Source organism: Salvelinus namaycush, chromosome 37 (assembly GCF_016432855.1).
Source record: "Salvelinus namaycush isolate Seneca chromosome 37, SaNama_1.0, whole genome shotgun sequence".
NCBI classification, from domain to species: Eukaryota; Metazoa; Chordata; class Actinopteri; order Salmoniformes; family Salmonidae; genus Salvelinus; species Salvelinus namaycush.
The window spans coordinates 28451248-28471395 of NC_052343.1; the positions used below are offsets into that span (position 1 = coordinate 28451248).

At 44.2% G+C, this 20148-nt stretch overlaps 2 protein-coding genes across 3 annotated transcripts in view; one reads left to right on the plus strand and one right to left on the minus strand.

Moving 5' to 3' along the window:
- Nucleotides 1-299: 299 nt before the first annotated feature.
- On the minus strand, nt 300-17099 carry LOC120031122 (phosphoinositide 3-kinase regulatory subunit 4-like). The gene is made up of 19 exons (XM_038976704.1): nt 16651-17099; nt 13846-14589; nt 13546-13679; nt 12799-13417; nt 12543-12677; nt 12183-12404; nt 11367-11540; nt 11110-11255; nt 9370-9573; nt 9025-9226; nt 7605-7702; nt 7243-7465; nt 6879-7044; nt 3514-3678; nt 2269-2480; nt 1977-2108; nt 1685-1874; nt 970-1090; nt 300-791 (listed from the first exon to the last, which is right to left on the minus strand). Exons 2-19 carry the CDS (start codon nt 14561-14563, stop codon nt 621-623), a joined length of 4032 nt encoding a protein of 1343 aa, XP_038832632.1. The 5' UTR covers nt 14564-14589; nt 16651-17099; the 3' UTR covers nt 300-620.
- The window catches only part of atp2c1 (ATPase secretory pathway Ca2+ transporting 1), a 41052-nt gene continuing 37988 nt past the window's right edge, over nt 17085-20148 (plus strand). The window contains exon 1 of one of the 2 annotated variants that reach the window (XM_038976705.1): nt 17085-17259. In XM_038976705.1, coding sequence (XP_038832633.1) covers nt 17236-17259 — 24 coding nt within the window. In that variant the 5' untranslated portion in view covers nt 17085-17235. Of the gene's footprint in view, nt 17260-17413; nt 17477-20148 lie in introns of those variants that run through there. The other variant, XM_038976706.1, reaches the window with a different exon arrangement.

The window sequence follows — 20148 nt, forward strand, 5'->3', positions numbered from 1 at the left end:
TATATTTCCTTATTATTTTTGCTGCCTATTGGGTCCCCTATGGGCCTGGATCCAGGGGCTTCAGCCCTGGTAAGCCCCTGCATTAATGGATATGCTGTTGTGTTTTGATATACAAATTAAACTTGTGACAGTTGTCATCGATAACAGCTATGGTTTGAGAATGTGGACACTGTTCATGCCAAGGATTGGTTTCAGTCCTGGTCATGGCCTGGTTTGTTAACGTTACAACTTTGAGACTATGAGAGAAGACTATTGTGCTCAATAAACACTAAAACTATAGAGTTCATAATAGCAGTTCATAAAGGGTTCATTCATCATACCAAACTTTATTGACACTTCTTGAACAGTTGCTTTTGAGCAGTTTAACATAAACAGATATCAGGCATTGCATAATTGTGACTTCAGTGAATGTCATTACAAACAAAGGGTTGACATCTACTCGTATTTTGCGACAGGATTTCCAGAAGCTTCTCTTATATTAATTAGCTTTAAAATATACTATGTACAAAAGTCTACAACATAGATCAAAACTCTGGGGTGAAGATGTTGAGGACTAGTGTGTGTGGTTGGTTGGTTGGGTGTGTCTGTCAGCGAGAGTGGGAGGGCCTGAAAGGGGCAGTTTATTTCCAGACTTTGACGATGCCGTCTCTGGACGAAGTGACGATGAAGCCCTGTGTGGTCTGGAAAGTGGCGATGTCAGTGATGATGTCATGGTGGCCCACGGGGAGGGACTCTGGGCCCCTGCGGGGGGCGTCCTCTGTGGCTCCACTCTTCTGTTTGCTGTGGATCTCCTGACAGGACAAGGAATGTAGGTCAATCTCTCCCTGTCTTGTGGTTTCTTATTCATACATGTTTATAACGCTGCAAATAAATTGCTCTCCCAGAAATGATGTATTGAACACCTCATTGTAGGACCAGGTGCTTAGAGGAATACACTGACTACACTGCCACCGTCCTATCAGGGCATACCTGTACAACCTCGGTGCCCTCGATGATCTTGCGGCTGTAGAGGACTGAGGGACAGTGCAGCGGTTCATTGGCTCCACCTGCCACGATGTAGGACCTCTCTGGGTAAGCCAAGTCCCAGAACCTGGTAATAACACAGAACACAGTATAGAAATAAGACTTGACTGACAAAACAAACAAGCTAACGCCATCCAACACACTTCTTGGCTAAGCCAAATTGTCAAACACAAACTTAAATGTCCTCCGGCAAACATACATGGTCAGAACTGGGTTAAATATATCAGAAGGATGGTTAGTCCAGTCGAGAGTATAGCAAACATACATGGTCAGAACTGGGTTAAATATATCAGAAGGATGGTTATTCCAGTCGAGAGTATAGCAAACATACATGGTCAGAACTGGGTTAAATATATCAGAAGGATGGTTAGTCCAGTCGAGAGTATAGCAAACATACATGGTCAGAACTGGGTTAAATATATCAGAAGGATGGTTAGTCCAGTCGAGAGTATAGCAAACATACATGGTCAGAACTGGGTTAAATATATCAGAAGGATGGTTAGTCCAGTCGAGAGTATAGCAAACATACATGGTCAGAACTGGGTTAAATATATCAGAAGGATGGTTAGTCCAGTCGAGAGTATAGCAAACATACATGGTCAGAACTGGGTTAAATATATCAGAAGGATGGTTAGTCCAGTCGAGAGTATAGCAAACATACCTGATTCTCATGTCGGAGCCGGCTGTGAGGAGGAGGGGGTTCCCGTCTGCAGGGCTGCAGTAGATCCCATGGACACTGTGGGGGGACGGCTGCATCTCTGAGAGAGGGGGAGCAGAGCTGGCCCACAGCGTGAACTTCCTGTCCCCAGTCTCCATGTCCCACATGGATACCTCATTGTTGCCCTGGACCGCTACAAAACAGCAACAAAACACACAAATAATAGCTGGATTTGCCCCTCAAAGAAAGGTTTCGTTAATAAAGATTAAAAAAATATGATGACATCGAGTCTCACCAGCAATGACGGAGGATTGGTAGAGCGGGTGCATGAGCAGCCGTCTGATTCGTGCTCGGGCAGGGTGGGAGTGATTTGAGATGGGCAGCTGGAACCGCATGTCCCAGCATGCCATAGTGCCGTTGCTTGTACCTGTGTGTGGACGAATCAGAATAGGATTCAGTAGATAAGTCACAACTCTGTTTAAGTTTTCAATGCAGTTTTCAGACGAAATCCATTTACATTTTTCATACACACAACATGCACCACACAACCCACATCCACCCACGTGCTCACACCAACACCCACATACCCAGGCAGAGCCAGCACTGGTGCATGTCCACGGTGAAGGAGGTGATGAGGCCCAGGCGGAGGTCGTGGCGGAGGGTCCAGGCGTTGGAGTTGGAGCGCAGGTCCCAGCCCACCAGGGAGCCGTTCACCGTGGCGTAGGCCAGCACAGACTGGGCTCCAGAATTAAAATGGTGGATGTCCACCACGCAGCCGTCATCCTTCTGGTCCAGGAACCTGAGAGGACAGTCGATATAACAGTAAAATGTGGAGTAACTCATTATTACATTGTGGCATCAAAATGATACTGCGGTATCTACTGCATGATCATGATAACTACATGATACTGCAGTATCTACTGCATGATCATGATAACTACATGATACTGCAGTATCTACTGCATGATCATGATCACTACATGATACTGCAGTATCTACTGCATGATCACTACATGATACTGCAGTATCTACTGCATGATCATGATAACTACATGATACTGCAGTATCTACTGCATGATCACTACATGATACTGCGGTATCTACTGCATGATCATGATCACTACATGATACTGCAGTATCTACTGCATGATCACTACATGATACTGCAGTATCTACTGCATGATCACTACATGATACTGCAGTATCTACTGCATGATCACTACATGATACTGCAGTATCTACTGCATGATCATGATAACTACATGATACTACAGTCTCTACTGCATGATCATGATAACTACATGATACTGCAGTATCTACTGCATGATCACTACATGATACTGCGGTATCTACTGCATGATCATGATCACTACATGATACTGCAGTATCTACTGCATGATCACTACATGATACTGCAGTATCTACTGCATGATCACTACATGATACTGCAGTATCTACTGCATGATCACTACATGATACTGCAGTATCTACTGCATGATCACTACATGATACTGCAGTATCTACTGCATGATCACTACATGATACTGCAGTATCTACTGCATGATCACTACATAATACTGCAGTATCTACTGCATGATCATGATAACTACATGATACTACAGTCTCTACTGCATGATCATGATAACTACATGATACTGCAAGTCCCTTGGTGGTGGATGAGGTGAGTTTCCCCCTACTATGTAAAGTGCTTTGTGTACCTCAGTTGGTAGAAAAGCGTTATATAAATCCAATAAATAATAATAATAATTATATCAACTACTGTAAATAAAACCAACTTTCTGCTTGATCAACCCATGATGGATAGTACATACCTGGTCTGAAAGGGGTTCACTTTGGGTGATTTGGGGGGCTTGTTGGCCTCGATGGCCAGGAGCTGGATGGAACCGTTGTCTGAGGCAGCAGCCAGGTAGTGTGACCCCTGACAGAAGGTCAACGTCTTCACGTGGCCCCCGATGCGGGAGTACGTCAGCACTGACCTGTAAGACAGCATCAAAACATTCACACAGGTTGGATTGAGGCCTGTTGTTCATTAGTTTTTCCATCAACGTTTTGGTCATTTATAGCAGACGCTCTTATCCAGAGAGACGCTCTTATCCAGAGTGACGCTCTTATCCAGAGTGACGCTCTTATCCAGAGTGACGCTCTTATCCAGAGAGACGCTCTTATCCAGAGAGACGCTCTTATCCAGAGAGACGCTCTTATCCAGAGAGACGCTCTTATCCAGAGAGACGCTCTTATCCAGAGTGACGCTCTTATCCAGAGAGACGCTCTTATCCAGAGAGACGCTCTTATCCAGAGAGACGCTCTTATCCAGAGTGACGCTCTTATCCAGAGAGACGCTCTTATCCAGAGTGACGCTCTTATCCAGAGAGAAGCTCTTATCCAGAGTGACGCTCTTATCCAGAGTGACGCTCTTATCCAAGTGCATTCCAATCAAATCTTAGATGGTCAACACAGGTAGAGCACATCTGTGAAAAGGCGAGCTGATGTCTGTTCCTCCTCCGATGCCTTAATACACTTTCATATACAGTGCCTTCAGAAAGTACTCACACCCCTTGACTTTTCACATTTTGTTGTGATACAGCCTGAATTAGAAAATGTATTAAATTAAGATTTTGTGTCCAACACACAATACCCCATAACGTCAAAGTGGAATTCTGTTTTTAGAATTTTGTTTTAATGAATTCTAAATGAAAAGCTGAAATGTCTTGAGTGCTGAGGATTATTTCTGTCTGGAATAAATCCCTTTTGTGGAGAAAAACTCATTCCGATTGGCAGGGCCTGGCTCCCCAATGGGTGGGCCTATGCAATCCCAGTCCCACTCATGGCTCCGCCTCTGCCCAGTCATGTGAAATCCATAGATTAGGGCCAAATGAATTTATTTCAATTGACTGATTTCCTTCTATGAACTGTAACTTAGTAAAATCTTAGAAATTGTTGCATGTTGTGTTTACATTTTTGTTCGAAATAAATGAGATATTTCTGTATTCCATTGTCAATAAATTGGCAAAAATCTCTAAAAACATGTTTTCACTTTGTCATTATGATGTATTAATATATTTTTAATTCAGGCTGTAACATATCAAAATGTGGACTAAGTCAAGGGGTATGAATACTTTCTGAAGGCACTGTACCTAAAGAGGACCTGGTAACGGTGTTCACCACCTATATCCTGGTAACGTTTTTCACCACCTATATCCTGGCTATATCCTGGTAACGGTATTCACCACCTATACACGGTAACGGTTTTCACCACCTATATCCTGGCTATATCCTGGTAACGGTATTCACCACCTATATCCTGGCAACGGTATTCACCACCTATATCCTGGTAACGGTATTCACCACCTATACCCGGTAACGGTTTTCACCACCTATATCCTGGCTATATCCTGGTAACGGTATTCACCACCTATATCCTGGTAACGGTTTTCACCACCTATATCCTGGCTATATCCTGGTAACGGTATCCACCACCTATATCCTGGTAATGGTTTTCCCCTCCTGCTCAGATAAACTAGGGTAAGTGTACCTATTAAGCCCACCAAAATCTAAGTTCAGACATTTCTAACATATACTTGTAACAATAGTCATCGGGAGAAGGAGAGGAGGACCAAAGTGCAGCGTGGTACGTATCCATAATACTTTTAATCAAAATGAATACACGAACAAAAACAACATAACGACCAACGAACAGTTCTGACAGGTGCAACAAACACTAACCAGAAAATAACCACCCACAAACAAAAGTGGGAAAACAGGCTACCTAAGTATGGCTCCCAATCAGAGACAACGATAGACAGCTGCCCCTGATTGAGAACCATACCAGGCCAAACACATAGAAATAGAAAACCTAGACTTACAACATAGAATACCCAGACATAGAATACCCACCCACATCACACCCTGACCAAACTAAAAATAGAAACATACAAAGCAATCTACGGTCAGGGCGTGACAATACTGCCCTCATTTTTATTTAAAAAATTGGAGATAACATGAAAGACTCATCTCTCATGTGATGTTTTATAACTTGACTTAGATTTTATTATAATACATACAAATATTTATTAAATATGTGCAAAGTCCAGAGTGGGTTTAATGGGTATCAAGTGTACCCTTTAAGCCATGGGTGTTCCAAATAAACCCACCTCTTAAATAATATATTTTAATTAATTTCCAACTGTTCAAAACTGACATTTCTTATGTAAAATGTGATTATATTAATCTCCCATAAAGTTATTCAAATAATCTTAATATTGCTATTCATCATGGAAGTAGTACTCATAACACACACAGCTTTCAATGAATGTCTGAAATCTTTTTGCTGTACTGCTATTCTTGTTAAATTAGTCCAACTTGTCTTCCTAAAGTCTATTTGAAGACTGTTTCAACTCTCCCTCTCTACTATGTGTTAAAAGGTACAGGTGGTGGACCAAAAAGAAAAACAGATTCACCTGGATGAATGAAAGACAACAAAATGACAATGCCCCCACCCGAAAATACATGAGTAGTCGCCCAATAGTCATCTTTTAGTCCCTCATTTGTTATCATTTTTGTCCACCACTTGCAGGTCTTCTATCCCTGATAACCCTCAACCCTGGTTGGTTATTGGTTAACTGGTTGGTTATTGGTTACTACTTGGTTAACTGGTTGGTTACTACTTGGTTAACTGGTTACTACTTGGTTAACTGGTTGGTTATTGGTTACTACTTGGTTAACTGGTTGGTTATTGGTTACTACTTGGTTAACTGGTTGGTTATTGGTTACTATTTGGTTAACTGGTTGGTTATTGGTAACTATTTGGTTAACTGGTTGGTTATTGGTTACTATTTGGTTAACTGGTTGGTTATTGGTTACTACTTGGTTAACTGGTTGGTTATTGGTTACTACTTGGTTAACTGGTTGGTTATTGGTTACTATTTGGTTAACTGGTTGGTTATTGGTTACTATTTGGTTAACTGGTTGGTTATTGGTTACTATTTGGTTAACTGGTTGGTTATTGGTTACTATTTGGTTAACTGATTGGTTATTGGTTACTATTTGGTTAACTGGTTGGTTATTGGTTACTACTTGGTTAACTGGTTGGTTATTGGTTACTACTTGGTTAACTGGTTGGTTATTGGTTACTATTTGGTTAACTGGTTGGTTATTGGTAACTATTTGGTTGGCGTACCTGGTGGTGGTGGTTTTGCCCTCCATCTTCTGGCTGTCCCAGACCTTGACGGTGCCGTCGTTGGAGGCCGTGGCGAAGATGGAGTGCTCGTCTGACACACGGATACGGTTGACAGCAGACTTGTGCTCATGGAGGTGGGCCACTAGAAGACCCTTAGGGTGCCACCCTGCAGAACAAAACAACACAATGTGGATGTGGAGGGGCCCTGACTAACCCTACTGCTTGTTGACATTTCTGCTGTGCTTAGTCCAAATTGGCAAGAAACACACCTCTAGTGGTATATTCAATAATATAATGACCAAAAAAGAATCCCTTGTGGAGTCATTATGGACTAACCTTTGTTGTCCCAGTGGCACTACTTTACCTGGCGGAGGCGGACGGCTCTCCCATTCAGCGCTCTCCATCATCTGCTTGGCCATGCGCTCTGCGCTGCACTGCTCCCTCTTCTGCTGCACCAGATGTTGAAGCTCCGCCTTGCACGTGTTGAGACGACGCTGGTAGGTGGAGACTGCGCCTGCAGACTGCCCCACAGGGACACCAGGGGAGGCTGTGGTCTTCCTGGTCTGAGTCCCTGCCCCTTCAGGCACCTGGTGGAGTACAGAGATATAAGGTAGGTTACCAGACTATAAAATAAATCAATTAGTATATCAATCAATCGATCATTCAACCCTCGCCCCCCCCCTCCCCTTATTCTTAGCAGACATCATAGGTTAACCCGTTATGTACCGTGGGGGGCTCTGGTGCCGTAGCCGCTGACTCCTGAGAGCCAAACATGCTCTTCCACTCTTCATTCATGTTGGAGTCCTGTTTGGTGTGTTTCCGTGCTGAAAGGGAAAAACAGAAAAGGCTAAGAAACACTAGTTAAGAAGCATTCAGCACTGGAGGTCAAAAGTTTGAGGACTGTTGGATTGAATAGCCATTAAGTTGAAGGGGGCTCCCTCTTTTCAGCTATTCCAATAAGCCATGGAGAAGGCACTACGGTTTCAAACATCTAATGAAAATACTAACGGGAGACGGCAGGCGTTAAAAGGAGCTGAAGGCCAACGCAGATACAACAGGTTTTAAGACCACCAGACTACATGAAGCAGTTGGGAGCTGGGAGATATGCTAATCACAGGACATGTTAGAGTGAGTAGTTAAATTAGTCACCAGCAGCAGTCCAACACTCCAAAAGGACAGATCCATGCGATTGAAACATACCAGCTGCAACACACAGTCACTTTTAGCCCACAGTAAATTGTGTCAGACAAGCTACTAACAGTGCCTATGAAAAAAACACTCCAAAACGCCCAACAGGTTGATGTTAATATACTGTACCTGTTATCCTATGGCGTAGATACACAACACAATCTTTCAGTGTGTCCTTGAATAAATACTTTCTATTGAATACCATGGTCTAGACCCATATGGGATTTAACTGGTATAGTGTTCCTTAAACAGACTAAGGGCCTTAGATACATTGTTTACACTACTGCCAGAGAGCACACAGGTCTTTTTAACAGAACGTGATGCCCCTAGGGGGAGTCTGTCTGGTATGTTAACACAACTCAAGGCCAGTCGGACAGTTTATTTGACCACAGGGAAAAGGAGATGTATGTGTGCTGCTGCAGGAATAACCAAATAAAGGTTTGACTGAACACTAACATGTACTGCTCTGTCGTGTGTTGACAGCCACAGAGGTAATGAGAACTTGTGAAAACTCTGCTTGTCCTGATGCAGTTTAACCCATCTAGTGAATTAAATGTAATGAGGCGATGTGGGTAATCTGGGGGAAATGCTGTCTGGATGGGATTATTTGTTATGCACATCATTACAGGCTAAACCACACCAGCAATATACCAGATGCTGTGGTGATGAAGTCTGCAAACAGATAAATGACAGGTCATTGATATCAAACATGTTGAAAATATATAAACTATAATATCAACCTATCCAATCTTTTCAGTGTTTACACACAAGAGTTTTAAGGCTAAGGGTCAACTTGGCTGTGTTTACACAGGCAGCCCATTTCCATTTTTTCCCCTTCAATATTTGGGCAAAATATCAGAATTGGGCTGTCTGTGTATTTGCAGACTTTGGGTTTGTGTACCCCTCTCTGCTATTACAGGGGTGTACTTTGACCACCAGGTGTCAGTGGCGTCCCTACCTCTCTTGTCCTCGGCCTCCTGTTTAGGTTTGACCAGGTCTACCTGGCGTCCCATGATGCCCAGCGTGGCCAGGTCAATGACGCCGCTCTGGACTGCCTCCCCCAGGTGGCTCTGGTCTCCCATGTTGGCCTTGGCCTTGTTGGACTTGAGCATGAAGTCCTTCAGTGCTAGCAGTTTGTCCTCTTCAGCCTCCGTCATCCCCTACAATAAACAATTATCACCATCGTTGTGATCATCATCATCATCATCATCATCATAACAATAATGGTCAAACGTTGTGCATTATATGGAAACAATACATTTCCCATCCATGTAACGTCGAGACATCACTCCCACCCTCTGACCTGAGAGAGCAGTTTCTTAAGCAGCTGGGCTATGGCGGGGTCCTCCGGAATGGGGCATTCTGGGAGTGAGCCGCTACGCTTCTTCTGCCGCAGCAGCAGGTGGCGGAAGAGGCTGGCGATGTCTTTGGAGCGCAGGGAGTAGTCGAAGATGGAGCGGCTCACTGGCTCCTTCAGCACACTCAGCAGTACTATCTCTTTATCAATCTGAGAGGAAACACAGCCTCATTTAACATAGCACAGTACAGCATACCATAGCATATCACACCATAACATAACATAGCACAGTACACCATAACATAGCACAGTACAGCATACCATAGCATATCACACCATAACATAACATAGCACAGTACACCATAACATAGCACAGTACAGCATACCATAGCATATCACACCATAACATAACATAGCACAGTACACCATAACATAGCACACCATAACATAGCATAGTACAGCACACCATAACACAGCACAGTACACAATAACATAGTACAGTACACCATAACATAGCACAGTACAGCACACCATAACATAGCACAGTACACCATAACATAGCACAGTACATCACACCATAACATAGCTCAGCACACAATAACATAGCACAGTACAGCACACCATAACATAGCACAGTACATCACACCATAACATAGCACAGCACACCATAACATATCATATTACAGTACAGCACACCATAACATAGCACAGTACACAATAACATAGCATAGCACAGTACACCATAACATAGCACAGTACAGCATACCATATCACACCATAACATAACATAGCACAGTACACCATAACATAGCACACCATAACATAGCATAGTACAGCACACCATAACACAGCACAGTACACAATAACATAGTACAGTACACCATAACATAGCACAGTACAGCACACCATAACATAGCACAGTACACCATAACATAGCACAGTACATCACACCATAACATAGCTCAGCACACAATAACATAGCACAGTACAGCACACCATAACATAGCACAGTACATCACACCATAACATAGCACAGCACACCATAACATATCATATTACAGTACAGCACACCATAACATAGCACAGTATACAATAACATAGCACAGTACAGCACACCATAACATAACATAGCACAGCACACAATAACATAGCACAGTACAGCACACCATAACATATCATATTACAGTACAGCACACCATAACATAGCACAGTACACAATAACATAGCACAGTACAGCACACCATAACATAACATAGCACAGCACACAATAACATAGCACAGTACAGCACACCATAACATATCATATTACAGTACAGCACACCATAACACAGTACACCATAACATAGCATAGCACAGTACACCATAACATAGCACAGTACACCATAACATAGCACAGTATAACATGGCATAGCACAATACACCATAACATAGCACACCATAACATAGCACAGCAGACCATAACCTAGCATAGCACAGCACACCATAACATAGCAAAGCACAGCACACCATAACATAGCACAGTACACCATAACATAGCACCTCATAACATAGCGAAGTACAGCACACCATAACATAGCATAGCACAGTACAGCATAACATAGCATAGCACAGTACAGCATAACATAGCATAGTAAAGTACAGCACACCATAGAATAGCACCACATAACATAATTGAATAAGAGTCTGGGAGATTCTTTCAATGTGTTACACGTGAAGATGGTAAGTGAGCGTGTGTGGAAGTCTTACCTGTATGATGGGCTGGGTGATGAAGGGGTTGAGGTGAGGCATCAGTTTGCAGTAGACGTCTGCTATGTTGAGATGCTGGGCCACCACGGTGATGAAGCCCACCGCCCCGTAGCGGATCCACAGGTTGGGGTGGCACAGGAATGGGGCTTTCAAAATAAGGGGGAAAAGTTCATCACAAAAAGTGCCTTTTTTACATAGTATAGTAACAACACTATCCTTCCCCTGCCATCTCTAAGCTCCTCTCCACCCCATCTCACCGATGTCACTGACAAACTCGTAGATGTGTGGTTTCTGCAGCAGGCCCAGCTGGCACATGCAGGTGAGAGAGTTGAGGGCCTTGTAGATGACAAACTCCTCCGCGTCACTCAGACCCTGCTGCAGGAGGGGCTTCAGGATGGATGAGCTCTGCCAGCCCACGTACGCCGCCACACCTGGAGGAAATGGAAAGAGAGAGAGAGAGAAAGAGAGAGAGGAGATGGAAAGAGAGAGAGAGATGGAAAGAGAGAGATGGAAAGAGGGAGAGAGAGAAAGAGAGAGATGGAAAGAGAGAGAGAGATGGAAAGAGGGAGAGAGAGAGAGAGATGGAAAGAGGGAGAGAGAGAGAGAGAGATGGAAAGAGGGAGAGAGAGAGAGAGAGATGGAAAGAGGGAGAGAGAGAGAGACGGAAAGAGGGAGAGAGAGAGAGACGGAAAGAGGGAGAGAGAGAGAGACGGAAAGAGGGAGAGAGAGAGAGATGGAAAGAGGGAGAGAGAGAGATGGAAAGAGAGTGAGAGAGATGGAAAGAGAGTGAGAGAGATGGAAAGAGAGTGAGAGAGATGGAAAGAGAGGAAGAGAGAGAGAGATGAAAGAGGGAGAGTAAAAGAGAAAATTAAAAGACAGAAACCAAGAGGAAGGGGGGAGGAGGGGGAGAGTGGAGAGAGTGGAAAGTGAAAGACGGGTCATTGAAGAGAAAATATATTCTAGGATCTCTGTATCTCGGAGACTTCCTGCATGTACACATCCAGCTTTGCCCATTAGCATATTTGAGTGACTAAGTGTGGGCACCGTGTCTGTGGCACAGTCCTCCACCTTACCCACGATGCTGTCGAAGAAGGCTCCCCGAAGGTGCCAGTCATTCTTGTCGTTCAGGAAAGTGATCATGTGGGACAGGAGCACGTCGTTGGCCTTCTGCCGGCCGAAGAACACACAGAGCCGCGTGATGCCGTTCTCCATCAGAGACTGCTTGACGATGTTCTCCGAGTCGCTCAGTAACGTAACCACCTTCTGCTGCACCATCTCATGAAGCGCCTGCAGCTCTGTCAGGAGGAACAGGAAGTCAGAACAGAATATAATTTTCCCAAGGGAGCGTCAGGTGCGGCATTCAGTATCCATGTTTCGGTGATAAACCTCTACCTCCGATCTGATATTTGAGAGAGAGGAGGCCTTAAAATTACCAGAGTCGTAGTTCTCATTGGGGTGGAGGGTCTCCTCTGTGTCCTCCCCATTCAAGCCGTGCTCCATATTGAGGTTATTCTCCTGAACGAGCTCTAAAAAACGCAAAGCTGTCTCAGCCAGGTGGGCTATGTTCTCTGAGAAAAGGAGAGGCGAATGGATAGGCATTACAAACAACAATAAATACTGACAACCTTTGGACAATTAAGTGTGTTATCATATTTAGAGCGACCCGTGGTCATTGTCAACCCAACTGACCTGCGTATGCCAGCCTGACAATGGTGGCGTCGTCCTGCGCCAGGTGGGCGATGCCCGGTAGGATGTACTCTGGGTAGATGTTGACATCGTTACGGGGAACCTCCTTCACCAGCGCCAGCACCTTGGCTAGGGTGCGCACGGCTTGGGCCCTAACCCGTGGCGCCAGGTCGCTGCAGAAGTGCAGCAGGTATGGCGTGATGCGGTCCAGCAGCGTCTCCACCCTGAGGCGGCCCGCCAGGTGCAGCACCAGCTCCAGAGCCGCCAGCTTGGAGTCGCAGGAACGCAGCGTCTGGAGGCAGGAGGTGATGACAGACACCAACACCACCAGACCCTGCTCCTCCTTGGCTGACACCACACTCGACTCCTGGTCCTCCTTCTCAGGCTTCTCTGTCGACCCGCCTGGCCCTCCCCCGCGGAGGTTATGGAGGATGTTATCCAGGTCCTTGCGGATGACCAACACACGCTCGTCTGCCGACTGGAAGGTCTCCTTGGCAAACTGGGCCATGTAGGGCTGCAGAAAGGTGTAGAAGATGTCTGGGAAGGCGTTACCTTTCTGCTGCTTCAGGTACTCCTCCGCAGTCAGACGCTTCTCCGGCTCCCGCTGCACCATCTGGGCCACCTAGGAGGCGAAAAGAGGGTTTTGATGGTTACCAGGAGACAGCGGTACACTTAAGAATTGGTGCTCAGGATGAATTTAGGATTTCACAAGAACATCTTCACGTGAAGATAAAACATATAGACTATTACTAGTTCTCTGATGTAATGGTCTTCTATTTTCATGAGAACATGCTCTGTCTGGAAGTGTCCTTTGCGATACGCCAGAAGTTGGGAGAGATCAAACAGTGGTACTCCCTCTGTGAAGAGTTCTGCGATCACACAACCTAAAAAACACATGAAATAACAGCCAGGGAAGGGTAATGTACATTAGATGTTTAAACACTCTCAATGTCGATCATACAACTACTAGTAAATTGGACGAGTCCATGGCATCCATTTATCTCTCTCTATTGCCCCAAACAGAAAATATGTTTCAGCTATGAAAGTTACCTGCTGAGAAGATATCCATTGCCTGTTTGAGCTCTCCCCTGCTCCTCTGGCTGTTGCTGGTGAGGTCCACCAGAGGGGTATTCTGGTCGCTCTCTGTGGTGAACATAATCCCATCCACAAACCTCTCGGGGGCGATGTAACATGTCCTCCGTCGAGACGTGTCAAAGAAGTAATTAAAGTCAGCTGGGTTGTCCTCAGGCAGATAGGTGGGCTTGAAGCTGGCAAAGTCTGTGAGCAGCACCCAGTTCCAGCTGGTCACCATCACGTTTTCTGTCTTAATGTCACCGTGGCGCACGCCCGATTTGTGCGCCTGGTCTACGGCGGTGAGGATCTGGAAGGCTAGCCAGCGCTTCTCCACATTGTTGAGGAAGGGTCGCGTGCTGATGCGATCATACAAGTTGTCCCGGACGTACTGGCGGAAGAGGATGGCTGCTTTCTCAGTGAGGGAGGCCTTCTGGAAGGGCAGGCAGTTCTGGCACGAGTGTAGTCTGATCTTTAGCTCCTCCAGCTCCTGTTTGTAGCTGGTGAGAGGTAGAGATGGGTCCTGGATGGCAAACACCTTCACCACCACCAGGCCTTCCCTATGCTTGGCGCGGGCCACCTTAAAGAAGCGCGTGCTGCCCAGGCTCTTGTCATACTCGTGATCATGGATGTCAGAGAAGTAGCTGTCGACAGATAGGATCTGGGCAGGAGCGATCCCTGCTAGCTGATTCCCCATGGTTCTGCTTCACTCTGACCAGGGTCCTGGGTTGACATAGACATGAACAATCAAACACTTGCCAAAAATAAGAAAAACTAAAAAAGATTCAATGATTGTAACAGTTTGTGAATGGCTCTCAGATCAGCCAATACAACCTAAAGTAATTTCCCACCTATTGCATAATTAAGCAATAAGGCCCAAGGGGGTGTGGTATATGGCCAATATACCATTGCAAAGGGCTGTTCTTATGCAAGACGAAAAGCAGAGTGCCTGGATACAGCCCTTAGTTGTGGTATATTGGTCATATTCCACAAACACCCAAAGTGCCTTAATGCTATTATAAAATAGTTACAAACATAATTAGAACAGTAAAAATAATTTTTTTGTAATATCCTTGGTATATGATCTCTCATACACACGGCTGAATGCTGTTTTAGCCAATCAGCATCCAGTATCCAAACTACCCGGCTTACAATAAACAATACACCTAGCTGGAAACCCTTCCCATACAATAAAGCGTTGCATGACAAATCATGTACTAAATAAAGCTTTATGAAAAGGATTTGCTACACAATTACAGAGAGCAACCACAAACGTGGGCTATCAAATCCAATTTTATTTCTCACATACACATGTTTAGCAGATGTTATTGTGGGTATGTATAACAACAACAACGGTATGTATGAATGTAAATAGCATAGCTATGTAAATAATAATTGTGGCTACAGTACTGGCTACAAATTGATATCTAGTTAGCTGCTTTCAAACTCGTTTAGTGCTACATACTTAGCCATGAAAATGGGATCATATGCATTGCCTCATCATCTATCCTACCCTGCCTTTCTAAGGCCTTCGAAAGCCAAGTCAACAGACAGATTACCGACCATTTCGAATCCCACCGCACCTTCTCCGCTATGCAATCTGGTTTCAGAGCTGGTCATGGGTGCACCTCAGCCACGCTCAAGGTCCCAAACGATATCTTAACCGCCATCGATAAGAAACAATACTGTGCAGCGGTATTCATTGACCTGGCCAAGGTTTTCGACTCTGTCAATCACCACATCCTCATCGGCAGACTCGATAGCCTTGGTTTCTCAAATGATTGCCTCGCCTGGTTCACCAACTACTTCTCTGATAGAGTTCAGTGTGTCAAATCGGAGGGCCTGTTGTCCGGGCCTCTGGCAGTCTCTATGGGGGTGCCACAGGGTTCAATTCTTGGGCCGACTTTCTTCTCTGTATACATCAATGATGTCGCTCTTGCTGCTGGTGAGTCTCTGATCCACCTCTACGCAGACAACACCATTCTGTATACTTCTGGCCCTTCTTTGGACACTGTGTTAACAACCCTCCAGACGAGCTTCAATGCCATACAACTCTCCTTCCCTGGCCTCCAACTGCTCTTGAATACAAGTAAAACTAAATGCATGCTCTTCAACCGATTGCTGCCTGCACCTGCCCGCCCGTACTGCATCACTACTCTGGACGGTTCTGACAGAATATGTGGACAACTACAAAAACAAACACTTATCTCCATCACTAGCTTTAAGCACCAGCTGTCAGAGCAGCTCACAGATTACTGCACCTGTACATAGCCCATCTATAATTTAGCCCAAACAACTACCTCTTCCCCTACTGTATTTATTTATTTTGCTCCTTTGCACCCCATTATTTCTACTTTGTACATTCTTCCACTGCAAATCTACCATTCCAGTGTTTTACTTGCTATATTGTATTTACTTCGCCACCATGGCCTTTTTTGCCTTTACCTCTCTTATCTCACCTCATTTGCTCACATTGTATATAGACTTATTTTTCTACTGTATTATTGACTATGTTTGTTTTACTCCATGTGTAACTCTGTGTTGTTGTATGTGTCGAACTGCTTTGCTTTATCTTGGCCAGGTCGCAATTGTAAATGAGAACTTGTTTTCAACTTGCCTACCTGGTTAAACAAAGGTGAAATAAAAAATCTAATGTAAGGAAGGTACACTGTGATGATGACAGTGCAATAACTTACCATTGTCATGCGCATGAATATGTCAGTCTACTAAACAAAGAAAAAAATGCATAACAACCGAATAGTACATACAGTTTGATATACTTACAATACAAATGGAACACAAAATGCACGTGACGTTGATGAAATTACAGTGCAGGGTATTGTTTACCAGATGGTTGAGATAAAGTGTAGTGCTGTTTGGCTTCGTATCTGGTTAGCATCTAGCTAACTTAATCGGTTCTAATATGTCATCCCCATGCATTTTGCTAAGACGACTCCATTTGAAAAATATATAAATTGAGCGTCGAGATTTAGCTTGTTCCGTGGGTTCAGCTGACAGTTCAAGGAAAGTAACATTTCCTGTAAAATCCAATAAGATAAAAAAAAAAAGATCATATCCCTCCGCAGAATGCATAGACACATAAACAAGCGTCACTTCCGGTTCTAGATTTCACTTTCAAAACACAAGCTAGATGTGAAAGCAATATGTGAGATGCCTACATGTTTTTTTGTTTGTTGCTTTCGTCTGGGAAGTTGCCTAATGTCAATGAACGAGAAAAAGGGACGAGGAGAGGAACTGTTTTAGATTATTAAAATACAGCCCTTTATCCCCGCCCCTTCTACGCGACTAGCGTGCTGATCTCACCGGTGACCGTCCGTCAGAGAGAAGCGACAGTGGATTTTACGGAAGATGCTGAAGAAACATAAGCGGCTGGTAAGTTTCTGGATTTCTGAATGTTATATTCATATCTTCATATATTTACAACATAGTATATACCCAACAGTGGGTGTTTTATATCTAAATACAAATGTGTTGACGATGGTTTTGTTAAAAAAGGACAGTGGGAGGAGCTGGCGCAAGGGGAGACAATGTAACGTTAGCTAGCTACAGTACAGTATAATGTTACTGTCGAGAGCTCCATGATCACGAGGTGAGCGTGGTGTTGTGTCGGTAAAAATACTGTTTACGTGCCATGTATATATTGTTGTCATACAGGATAACGTTAGTTGTTTGTTGTCACAGCGAACTTTGAGCTTGTTCAGGGATACATATGCAGCTTCATGTCAAAGAACAACAAAACCAACAACAGCTATCTAGGTACTAGAGCTTGTAGTATGCCATAGCCCAACAACCATATCCTCATAGCTATCTATGACGGTTATATAAAGTAAAGTTAGCGTTATATTGCCCTGGCAGGCCCACTGCCCACTTTATTGGTGTCGTTTTCCACTAGCACGGAACGGCGATGTTACTAACTCTCTGGTGATACTACCTCAAATATAAGAAGAAAAAAACGATTCGTGTAACGTTAAAAAAATCTATTTGCAAGCAACTAAGCAACATGTTTTATTTTGCTGATCAATTAAACGTGTCAATGCAATTGTAGGTAGAGCAATGACCTAGATAGCACAACACACACTAACCACGAGGGTGTAGCTTTGGCTAAGCCTTGTTGCATTTAGTGTTCACGGTGTCGTTGTTATCGAGCATTGTGTTTTTGTTTTTGACAGGTTCATAAAGTTGACTGAATTTAATTCAGGGGATGTTAGCAAATTGACTGAATTTAATTAAGAATCCAGCAAGGCAATGCAACCAGCCATGTAAACAAACATGAACAATTAGCCTACACACACACATGCAGTGGGGAGAACAAGTATTTGAGACACTGACGATTTTGCAGGTTTTCCGACTTACAAAGCATGTAGAGGTCTGTAATTTTTATCATAGGTACACTTCAACTGTGGGAGACGGAATCTAAAACAAAAATCCAGAAAATCACATTGTATGATTTTTAAGTAATTAATTAGCATTTTATTGCATGACATACCAACCAGTAAGAATTCTGGCTCTCACAGACCTGTTAGTTTTTCTTTAAGAAGCCCTCCTGTTCTCCACTCATTACCTGTATTAACTGCACCTGTTTGAACTCGTTACCTGTATAAAAGACACCCGTCCACACACTCAATCAAACAAACAGACTCCAACCTCTCCACAATGGCCAAGACCAGAGAGCTGTGTAAGGACATCAGGGATAAAATTGTAGACCTGCACAAGGCTGGGACGGGCTACAGGACAATAGGCAAGCAGCTTGGTGAGAAGGCAACAACTGTTTGCACAATTATTAGAAAATGGAAGAAGTTCAAGATGACTGTCAATCACCCTCTATCTGGTGCTCCATGCAAGATCTCACCTCGTGGGGCATCAATGATCATGAGGAAGGTGAGGGATCAGCCCAGAACTACACGGCAGGACCTGGTCAATGACCTGACAAGAGCTGGGACCACAGTCTCAAAGAAAACCATTAGTAACACACTACGCCGTCATGGATTAAAATCCTGCAGCGCACGCAAGGTCCCCCTGCTCAAGCCAGCGCATGTCCAGGCCCATCTGAATTTTGCCAATGACCATCTGGATGATCCAGAGGAGGAATGGGAGAAGGTCATGTGGTCTGAGACAAAAATAGAGCTTTTTGGTCTAAACTCCACTCGCCGTGTTTGGAGGAAGAAGGATGAGTACAACCCCAAGAACACCATCCCAACTGTGAAGCATGGAGGTGGAAACATCATTCTTTGGGATGCTTTTCTACAAAGGGGACAGGACGACTGCACCGTATTGAGGGGAGGATGGATGGGGCCATGTATCGCGAGATCTTGGCCAACAACCTCCTTCCCTCAGTAAGAGCATTGAAGATTGGTCGTGGCTGGGTCTTCCAGCATGACAACGACCTGAAACACACAGCCAGGGCAACTAAGGAGTGGCTCCGTAAGAAGCATCTCAAGGTCCTGGAGTGGCCTAGCCAGTCTCCAGACCTGAACCCAATAGATAATCTTTGGAGGGAGCTGAAAGTCCGTATTGCCCAGCGACAGCCCCGAAACCTGAAGGATCTGGAGAATGTCTGTATGGAGGAGTGGGCCAAAATCCCTGCTGCAGTGTGTGCAAACCTGGTCAAGAACTACAGGAAACGTATGATCTCTGTAATTGCAAACAAAGGTTTCTGTACCAAATATTAAGTTCTGCTTTTCTGATGTATCAAATACTTATGTCATGCAATAAAATGCAAATTAATTACTTAAAAATCATACAATGTGATTTTCTGGATCTTTGTTTTAGATTCCGTCTCTCACAGTTGAAGTGTACCTATGATAAAACATTATAGACCTCTACATGCTTTGTAAGTAGGAAAACCTGCAAAATCGGCAGTGTATCAAATACTTGTTCTCCCCACTGTCAAATACTTGTTCTCCCCATATGACTATGACATACATAGTCATATGAATGGGGCAGCATGGGTGTATCGAGAGAGAGTGTGTGAGAGAGAGCAACCTGAAGTTGATCATTATTGACAAACATGCTATTCTTTCTCAGAGAGAGAGCCTCTGGGGTCACAGAGGACCACCCATTACTACAACAGACAAATGTTCAACTAGCGTGGCGTGCACAGTAAGCCAACTGCAGACTAGGCTAAGTGCTGTACGCTTCAAAATTGCCTTTACAATGTATATAAATACTTTTGTGATGCATTTAGACTGTGTACTTAGCTAAACTGTGTTTATAATTAGGCCTGCACATTTAGCAACACTTCCAATGACCAGTTTGGCAATA

Coding starts and splice junctions, on each gene's coding strand:
- LOC120031122 (XM_038976704.1), bottom strand. CDS start 14,563: ATGGGGAATCAGCTAGCAGGGATCGCTCCTGCCCAGATCCTATCTGTC. Junction 9,574..11,109: donor TCACCCAGCCCATCATACAG/GTAAGACTTCCA, acceptor GTTTCCTCTCAG/ATTGATAAAGAGATAGTACT. Junction 7,703..9,024: donor GGAGGCCGAGGACAAGAGAG/GTAGGGACGCCA, acceptor TTTCCCTTTCAG/CACGGAAACACACCAAACAG.